Source organism: Sinohyriopsis cumingii, chromosome 9 (genome assembly GCF_028554795.1).
Source record: "Sinohyriopsis cumingii isolate HCF-2022 chromosome 9, ASM2855479v2, whole genome shotgun sequence".
NCBI lineage: Eukaryota > Metazoa > Mollusca > Bivalvia > Unionida > Unionidae > Sinohyriopsis > Sinohyriopsis cumingii.
The window spans coordinates 5,507,949-5,518,731 of NC_142969.1; the positions used below are offsets into that span (position 1 = coordinate 5,507,949).

The window sequence follows — 10,783 nt, forward strand, 5'->3', positions numbered from 1 at the left end:
GTTTTTCTTTCTTTTTTCTTCAGTTATTGAATGCTCTCGAGTTCTTGTATTCTCACCAGTTGTTTTATTTTTTATTTTAGTTGCCCACTTTGCCCTATGGATAATCCGGCCCTGATTAGATACCTATAATGTTTCATACACTGGAGACCTATATCGAAGTCAAAGGGGGTTAACTTTGGGGTCTTAAGTTTATTTAAACATGAGTTACGTCTCTTACTAATCCTCTCGTCCAGCATTCTACTGGCAGTGCGCATTGTTTGAATGATAAAACCACGACATATTCTGAAAGGAGTGTGCAAATATGAGCGTGGTCATCTACTGCAATGGCAAAAATAATATCCAGAAAGAGATACAAAAGTTTTGTGGAATACGAGAAAGAAAACAGTAAACAATTTCAGTACGCGAAAGATGACTTGCATGAAAGACATTAGTGCAATATCTGCTGACGACCTAAATTAGATGCTGTGTTTCTCCTTTGTCATAGCAAGGAAAACGGCAGGACAGCAGTGCGAACCTCACTAGTTAAAATCAGCTGAGACCAGACGAGAAATACCTTGCCGTAAGAACTAAAAGACCAGCACAACGAGGGGCGTTAAATCTTCAAAGAGTAACTATGTACGGCTTGCGAAGAGGAAGGCATTGATAAAATGATAGTGTTAAAGGTCATGCAGAAGTGTGGCATCGACTATTTCAGACACAGGTGTTATTCTGAGAAATTTCAGTACCTATAACTTTATGCGACCAGTATCCAGTTCATTTAGCCAGCTCCTCGACTAATATTTATTGTAAACTCATCATTCAATTGCCCCATGGAATCCAGGCAGCAAAATCAGTTTTAAAGTATGTGGACATTTTTTGATAGACCAAGTAAGAGGTCGAATTTTATGTCAAACGGATCGAATGTTGCCCTTCGATGTCGCAAGCTCCGTGTGCTTGGAAAAAAAGGGTACCCCTAACTACCCTTTGTACTGATGTGCTTGGAAACAAAAGGGTACCCCTAACTACCCTTTGTACTGATGTGCTTGGAAACAAAAGGGTACCCGTAACTACCCTTTGTACTGATGTGCTTGGAAACAAAAGGGTACACCTAACTACCCTTTGTACTGATGTGCTTGGAAACAATAAGGTACCCCTAACTACCCTTTTTACTGATGTGCTTGGAAACAAAAGGGTAACCCTAACTACCCTTTGTACTGATGTGCTTGGAAACAAAAGGGTACCCCTAACTACCCTTTGTATTGATGTGCTTGGAAACAAAAGGGTACCCCTAACTACCCTTTGTACTGATGTGCTTGGAAACAATAAGGTACCCCTAACTACCCTTTGTACTGATGTGCTTGGAAACAAAAGGGTACCCCTAACTACCCTTTGTACTGATGTGCTTGGAAACAATAAGGTACCCATAACTACCCTTTGTACTGATGTGCTTGGAAACAAAAGAGTACCCGTAACTACCCTTTGTACTGATGTGCTTGGAAACAAAAGGGTACCCCTAACTATCCTTTGTACTGATGTGCTTGGAAACAAAAGGGTACCCCTAACTACCCTTTGTATTGATGTGCTTGGAAACAAAAGGGTACCCCTAACTACCCTTTGTACTGATGTGCTTGGAAACAAAAGGGTACCCCTAACTACCCTTTGTACTTATGATGATTAGACCTAATGTCCGCCTTTTCTTGACCCAGTTCAATGCCATGGTGTTATTTTAAAAGTCCATAGCTATCGACAATTTTCATATGGAGACTTTGTGATGGTTGTGATAAAATTAGAATTACATTTTAGAACAATTAGTAATTTATGTAAAAGAAATTAAGGCGCATCCATGACAATGTTAAGGGGACGTCCATTAATTATGACAACAATTTTTAGGCAATATTTTACCCCCCCCCCCCCCGTCAACAACAGTCAAACTTTCAGTGACCCCCCTAATATCAAAGTGTACAATATTTGTAAGGCATTAAGGTTACTGCATCTGGTTGAAGAAGTTGTATGCTTGTGTAGGCTACATAATTTATTTTATGTTTTATGTTAAAGATGACTGTATAATAGTCAAGCTCTCAAGCTTCCTAGGCTCAGTTATCCATCCTTGGAGGGATAGCTCATGGATTTCAATATATATAGCATCTATACATATAACATAGATGCTATTTAATTGAAGTCCATGGATAGCTGTACTATTTAGATGTCTATGGCTCAGTGCAGTCTTGCAATTTAGTGACAGCTTCCCTTAAAAATATGTCTACAGTCTAAAATCTACATTGAATAAAAACAAAATATGATGATGCAAGACTATGACTTCCTTGGCAAGAGCTCAACCGGTTTAGGATTAAACTGGTGGGCTGTTGACCGGCGAGCGAGTGTGTGCCATTACCAACGCACCGACTAATTTCCTATTTTTTGATTTATTAAATTTATTGTAAAAAATAACATTGTTGACGCCAGTTTATCTTGAACTCCCCCCTCCCCCATGTCTACAATTGTCAAACTTCTTCAAACCCCCTCCCCCTATTTTGTTGACATAATTAATGGACGACCCCAACGTATACTTTAATTATCCGTTAAATAAAGTGCAGCCTGAGCGTTACAGTCTTTTTAAATTGATTACTATATTGATTACCATGCGTAATCATAATATTCGATACTGAGTTAAATATATAATACACGGCGTAATTGTATTGTCACACTATGAACGCCAATCAACCAATTAATAATAATAATAATATTATTATTATTATTATTATTATTACTGCAATTGCTTTATTTCAGCTGCTATATCAAGAAAGAATGATGGGAAATAATAATCCCAGAAGCTTACCAAATGTAATTTAGTGGCGGAACAATTTTGTGGGGATTAAAGGGAGGGATGAGCATCACAAAGTTAGCTGGCGCATGGGGTGGGGAGGATTTAAAAACCGAAGGAAATCTGAAGATGTTGGTGGAAAACATTGTGATTTTTGTCGGGCGAGACGCATAAGCAAGTAAATGACACCATTACAACTGCTGATTTCATTCTGCGTCGTACAGATTTTGCCTTGCAACAGTATGAATTCAGAACTGTCTCCTAGTCCATGATTATGATTTTGTTGCAAGCATGCGGCAAGTTATCGGGTTAATTTAGCATAAAATAATGTTTCAATATTACAATAGATGGCGCTATGACACGTCAATTTTCTACAAAATGACTACTCCTCAGAGTCTAACGACATGAGGTTAGATCACTTTACAAAATAATTGTGCTGGAAAGGACAAATCATTTTTTTTTAAATATTAGATTTCACTTCACTGATTCCCTCCATAAGGGAAATTCTTGCCACCGTCGAAACTGTGGAGATATCAGGCAGTAAAGAAATTCATGCGCCGAAAGATTTCAGAACAAAAGAAACATTCACTAGAACTTCCATGTTTCTTATATTGTTTTTAAAAAAGAAAATATCTTTTGTTTTGGGCAGGGCAATGCTGTCCAGTTGCACAAGTAATGTATTTTTAATATTAATGTAAATAAGTATCCGCCCACAGTTGAAACTATGGGGTTACATTTGTTCATATTCTATGTTTACTGCCATATTGTACTTCAACAGTAATCAGTCTTTCGGACAAGACAGATCTATTCAGCATGAAAGTTGTCCAGAATTTAAAGAATTTTGTTTTGCCTTTATTTTCAGAAAATAAATTTTTCAAATAATTATTTATTAAACTTAATTGAAACGTAAAGCATATGTATTATCAGTGTTAATAGTTCATAATAAAATTAAATGTAGACATACTGGAAGTCAGTTCTAGGGTCAAATAAAAATATGATTATGCAGTGACCTGTACATTTTGGACTGGTTCTGTACTCGTCAATGCTATATTGAATAACCTGTATTCGAAAAGCCGCCGTCGACCTTTAGGCATAAAATCATCTCATACAGTAAAAGTTTATGTCGTACGGGTCATGGTATAATTACATTATTACAACAGCTTTGCAATAGCAGAAGAATCACGTTTTGCAGGGGGTCAGGAGGAGAAGAACGGGGACAAATATCGTTTTATATGCCACTGCTGTCTGTAATACGAGGCGCCAAAGTTCTAACACCTTAGATGCGTCGCATAATGCCCTGGCAGATCAGTCATCGCTATTCTGTTTATTAGTTGAAGGAAATATCAAAGGTCCATTCCGCCCCGAACCATCTGGGTCTACTCTATGCTAGCAGCTTGCACACGCGTCAGTACTGAAATCTGGAATCAGTCTAAGTATAGCTGTGCGCTTACAAATCGGTAGGTTTGGTCATGCGCGGAGTCGTGTAACTGACGTAGTTATCGATCGTGGGACAAGTATATTATCATTAGATCCTTTCAAAGCGGCGATTGTGTTACCAGTCGCTAGACAGCAAACATTCCAAAAATAATGTATTTCGTGGATTGCTGTCGGGGTGTGTCAAATACCTGTGGCCAGTATCCAGCTTTCATTTAATAGAAGTAACAGGTAGTAGGACCAACACGCGATCATAAATCCAGGTCTGGGTTACCTAGCGTACATGTAGTTTTGCTGAACCGTGTGTTTTATATACCTGTGATTATTCCCACTAAAATAGCATTGTATGGCAGGACGATAAGGTTTCTCCGCCAGTGGCTGATGTGAAGAAGCTAAAACGGTGTATATGCATGAGGTAGTTGTATCGGACGTGTATAGTAGGAACATCAAAGAACACCGAGTTTGAACGACAAGGTGCTAGGATAATTTGTAAGAGAAACAGTGTTTAAGAATGTCTTTGAACGGCGCAGAGAGCGACGCAAGCTCGTCTGCGTCAGAATTTTATGTTGAGGATGAAAATACCAATGTGAATTTAGAAAATGATTCGGAATTTCAAGAAGCTCTTGGGAAACTGGACCAAATTTCACTTGATCCTGATAAAAGTATGCCAGAAATGAGTGCTGATGATTTTGACCAAGGGTCTGAGGGAGATAAATTGTCAGTGAAATCAGGTGATAGTCAAAATGAAGGAATATCTGCTAATGCGACTGCTACTGACGAGGGCGTACTTACGGACACTCCATCAAAGTCTTCACTTAAGACGAAAAAAGGTATGGAAGAAAAAGATAAGAAAAAATCATCAGTAAAGGGTGGAAAGAAAGGTTCAGTATTCGATAGATTAAAGCGATTGACGAAATTTGAAAAGAAATCTAAGAGTAATATATCTCAATTTCAAGGAGTAAAAGTTGACAAACTACCACAGTGTTTTGTAGCCAAGTATTTAGGTAAGGTGGAGGTCAAAGGGCTTTACGGACTACATCACGTGAGGGCCCCTGTTGATGAGCTAGTAGGAAAAGTTAAGGAGGATCTCCGAACACAAGAGAAAGTCGAACTTCCGCTTGTCTATTTGGTTTTCTCTCCTAAAGGAATAGACATCCGACGTCACAGTCAGAATCGAGTTGAATGCGGTGTTGAGTATGGCAACATTCCCATCGACTTCATATCCTACGGTGTCCAGGATATAAAATATTGGAGAGTATTTACATTTATTGTTGTGAACGAGTTGTCTTCGCGCTCGAAGAAAGCACACTGTCATGCCTATATATGTGATTCTGCACCAAATGCCAGAAAAATGGCACTTTCTCTCGGTGCTTGTTTTCACGTCTACAGGAAAAAGCTAGCTTCCGAAGGGAAGGTTCACAACTTTAAAGTGGAGTTACGTCCCCCTGATGAAATCGCCGACCACTTAGACGAAGTCGATTGTGACGCATGAAAGGAAAATATGTCACAACATACGAAATATTCCAAAGTTTTAAAAAATGTGTAAGATTTTGCCACCGTAATCTGAAATGTATAGTATAGGTGAGATTTTCGTCTCGTAATTAACCAGTGTTCGTTGTCTCCTTTGCAAAACAGTCTCATTCGATTAGGTGAAAGAGTCGGAAGGGGTCGGGACATCGCTTGGCACTTCACGTAAATGATCAACGTAAGTGGGTTGAATTTTTAAAAGAGAAATCCTTCAGCTGTGTGTCAAGGACATTAATTACATACAAGATACAAAAGTCTGCGTAATAAAGTCTTAATGGTGGTGATTGACTAGGCATAAAGACCGAGTTTCCGATTTAGTCGAATGAGAGATATCTCCAGTCAATGAAAACCTCACCCTACTAGATACGGAGCGGACTAAGGACTTATTATTCCATTCACATGCTGCATTCATATTTCTACTGTTTCAATCGGCATCTGGGAGACTGTAACCAGTATATGGTATACCTTCATTTGTGGTGGTAGGGGACTGCCTTAGAGACCTTTCTGATTGGTGCAGTTGACAGCTAATGATGGTTAAAAATTGATTAAGACACCTCTCTGATTGGTCCTTTATACAGCAACTGACATGATTTGGTGTGATGTCGGATTTTACAGCAAAGAAACACCTTCCATGCTATGTCCTGGCTAGGTCACGAAAGTAAAGTGTCCTGCACAGTGACGAAATGTTAACCGAACCTGGCTGATTCGATGGTAGATATCGAACCAGCATTTTTCTGGTCAGTAGTCCAAGGCCTTAACAAGCGAGCCATCACGGATCCAGCTGATGTCATGTCGATAATAATTAGACCTCGAAAGTTCAGATCATTATTACATTTGTTTTATACCTTATTTTAATGTAATACTATAACGCTATTTCACGTGACGATTTTATTTTAACGCTGTGTCTTGCCCAGTGGCTTCATTGAATGCAAAGCTGAGTGTTTTATGTGTATCCTTGTAGCAGTAAAGAAAAACCATTTTGAGACGATCAGAATGTTCTTTTACGTTCGTTGTTTTATGTATATTGGGACATAATGGAATTACTTACATTAAACTCATAATTTATTGCTTTTATGCAGGGATAACATAGAGCGTAGCATTTTTGTACAAGGATAACGGATTATAGCTATTGTATACAATGATAAGAGAGATCATAGCTTTTTGTATACAAGGATATCATAGATTATAGTTTGTGATGGTGTTGCAATGAGTCTGCAACAAATCTCACAGTAATCTCAATTAGTAATTCATTAATACACTGTTGGGACTTACATATTATAAGGACGCAATACATCTTACTTTTGAATGTTCCAAGGTCAGTATATATTTTATGGAAAGTTCACGTAAGATATTAATTTTTTAATTTAGCAGTTGTGTAGTCCAAAGGTTGACATGCTGAATAATGTTTATGATGTTTGTGTGTAGTCCAATGGTTGACATGCTGAATACTGCTTGTGAGTTTGTGTGTAGTCCAAAGGTTGACATGCTGAATACTGCTTGTGAGTTTGTGTGTAGTCCAAAGGTTGACATGCTGAATACTGTTTGTGAGTTTGTGTAGTCCAAAGGTTGACATGCTGAATACTGCTTGTGAGTTTGTGTGTAGTTCAAAGGTTGACTTGCTGAATACTGCTTGTGAGTTTGTGTGTAGTCCAAAGGTTGACATGCTGAATGCTGTTTGTGAGTTTGTGTGTAGTCCAAAGGTTGACATGCCGAATACTGCTTGTGAGTTTGTAGTCCAAAGGTTGACATGCTGAATACTGTTTGTGAGTTTGTAGTAAAAAGGATGACATTCTGAGTACTGTTCATGAGTTTGTGTGCAGTCTAAATGATGGCATGCATATTGCTGTCGAAATGTTTTATGTTTAGACTAAAGGCAAGTAGGTGGATCACTATTTGTGAGTTTGGATAGTGTAAAGAATATTGTATGGATTACTGTTCATAAGTTTATGCGTAGTCTGAAGGCAGACATGGACCACTGTTTATGTTTAGTCAAAATACTATCATGCGGAATACTGTTCATAAGTGTATATGTAATCTAAGGCTGAAATGTAGATGAATGTTCAAGAGTTTATTTGTAGCATCAAGGTTTGAGTTCTGAACAAGTATTCGATACTTTGGATATCGTCTAAGGCTGGTATGTCGTGTATTATTAAAAAACAACAACATTTTTTAGAAACCATGACGTACAGAGTATAAATTGTTTATATGAGAGTGAAAACAGAATTTCGATCATTATCTAAGGCTAGCGGAGTTATTTATACGTTATAACTATTTTATACAGAATGTTAAACTACCGAATAGTTGAATAAAGTAAACATAGCAAATTGCCCCCGTTACGTCTGCTACTTGTCATGTTTAATGCAAAGTAATAAAAAAAAACAATGTAGGGCCTCGCATCCAGATGCGTGCGCACACTATTTATCCCTTTTTCTATCCGTCTGTCCATCAGTTCACACTTCTGAAAGTGTACATACTGAACTTTGATATTTAATCAGCGCATACGTGAAATATTTAGATTTATCTGCAGTGCTTCATTCAGTCAAAGAGTAATGTAGCTGTAACTTATTCTTGATACATGGAGTGTTATTGGTAGACACATTTCTCAAAATTATTTGGCCGTAACGTGTTTTTGAGTTGACATGCGCTATGCCGACTTTCAAAACACGACCACATTTTCTTCTAAAAAGTGTTTGTCCAAAGAGCTTGAGATTATCACTGTTTGTAGAAGGAGCTAGAATAGGACTGCATTAAGATTTAGAGTGTATTACTATTTGTACTGAGAACTAGAAAGCACAGTATTACTGTTTGCACTTAGAGCTAGGTTGTATCTCTGTACTAAGAGCCAGAGTATCACTGTTCGTAGTGAGAGCTAGAGCGTGACGGTTTGTACTAAGAGCCAGTGTAACGTAATCGAGCTAACACTCTTTGAGACTGAATTGGTATTTAAGAAATAACAACTACATATGCGAGTGACAATAAAAAGATATATTATTCTCTCACACAAACGATGAAGTAACATGACATCAAAATAAATACAAAGGTACATAATATGGATCCAGTGGAAAACCATGATGAAGAACAGATATAATTATTTGAAATGTTCAATAATTATAAAGGTGTCTCAGATAATTAAACACTACCATGCTTTTTGTTTCTATGGTCAACCAATATGCTGACCTTTCCCTATATAGTCAAACACTAATGAAATTCTTATAGTCAAACACTATAATGAAATTCTCTATGTCAAACACTATGACCTTCTTATAGTCAAATACTATAATAAAATTATTGTAGTCAAACACTATGACATTTCTCTTAGTCATACACTATAATGACACTCCTCTCAGTCAAACACTATGACCTTCTTATAGTCAAACACTATAATTAAATTCTTATATGTATGTCCAATGTTTACTTGACATTTCATACGCCCTTTTGACCCGTTTCCCGGCTCGGTCACTTCAACCATCTAGACTTTTCATGCACATATACGTTGGCACTTTCCTGGCGGTCTTTCATCACTATTGCTGTGGCCTCTGGCTACACCTAGTCAATCCGCACAGTTATCCACACCTAGACACTCATACCTAGTTATCCACAACTAGTAATCCACGCCTAGTTATCCGCACCTAGTTGGCTGAATATGAAAAGAAACAATTATCCAAATAGGCTGCTTTCTGTGTATTTAGATTAAAATATCTGAACATTTCAAATGGATTAATACTAACACACCTGAAATATTCCTTATGTACGACTATGACGTACTTAACAAAAAAATAGAAATATGATATACTAAAACTCTAATACATACATAATACGTCTTCAATATTAGTTATAATAGCGACAAGATAACCTACCAACGGGAGTATTGCATATGTGTTCATATCCCTGTTAATAATCCGAATCGTACCATCTCTCGCTACCAAATTACATAAGCCATACACTCTTGATGAATTAAACTACAAGTACGATAAAACAACGCAAACGTATAATACAACATTGATCGTGTTTTGCGAAACTGAACATTAATTAAAAAGAGTTGATTAAAAAGAATATAAGTCACCCAAATCGTTGGCTCAAACTAAGTAAGACATAATGGCGATCCCGCCCCGACAGCTAAACACAAATCTAATATTTTGATGATACGAAAAAATATTAAATATATAAATCTAATGATAATACGAAAACTCGTGATAGACGCGTGCTAGCAATGATACCTAAGTTACTAATGTATTTTCGTGGCACGATACAATCTAGGCGCAGACAAAGAAGATAACCTCTCGTGAGCTACACGTTTGTCTTCAAAATTATATTTTAATATGTACGAATTTCAAAAGCCATTTTAAAGTGATTCATATCGATGTATCTACCTGCCTACCGTCCTATCTATCTATCTATATATCTATCAGTGTCTATCTATCTATATATCTATATGTCTGTCTGTCTGTCTGTCTATCTATCTATCAGTGTCTATGTGTGCGAGCGTGCGTGAATGTTCATTTGATTAACGTGTATTTGGAGGGATTTGTTGTTAACTATTTTCTTTCATTCAGCACCGAGGGATTTTCGTCCCTCCGAGAACCGCAGATCTCCGACTAATTTATATTGACTCGGAGGCAATGCAGATTAATTTCCTTCCGCGGTATTAAAGAGAAGGTACAGGTACATACATTATATCATTAATGTGTAGCACTCCTTGGACAGATGACTGTCGTACAGCAAATAAGATTAGACTTTACTGGAATGATGATAAGTATATTACACCTGTGTTAAATTTGTTTTCGCATGGCTAAGGCTAATTTTTGGGGCTTATAAGGGCAACCGATTGCTCAACGTTGCTATTGATTTCTTCACTGTCAATATAATTTATGGTCAAATCCTAGTGTGTGTATATTTAGATTTCTACCGTAATTTTCTTATAAAATGTAATGTATTTATTGCCTTACAGTAAATTTGTGTGTAGAAGACTTAAACATATTGCATTTTCACATTGAAGTGAATATCCGATAAACAGTTATATCT

The 10,783-nt window shown here is 37.3% G+C and overlaps 1 protein-coding gene across 1 annotated transcript; it reads left to right on the forward strand.

The window, feature by feature from the left end:
- Positions 1-4,284: 4,284 nt before the first annotated feature.
- Positions 4,285-8,086, forward strand: LOC149791212 (uncharacterized). Its single transcript, XM_089969681.1, has 2 exons — positions 4,285-7,283; positions 7,327-8,086. The coding sequence occupies exon 1, from the start codon at positions 4,746-4,748 to the stop codon at positions 5,724-5,726; it is 981 nt and encodes a 326-aa protein (XP_089825807.1). The 5' UTR covers positions 4,285-4,745; the 3' UTR covers positions 5,727-7,283; positions 7,327-8,086.
- Positions 8,087-10,783: the final 2,697 nt, after the last annotated feature.

Excerpts from the sequence above, each read along its gene's own strand:
- LOC149791212 (XM_089969681.1), top strand. The coding sequence starts at position 4,746 with ATGTCTTTGAACGGCGCAGAGAGCGACGCAAGCTCGTCTGCGTCAGAA.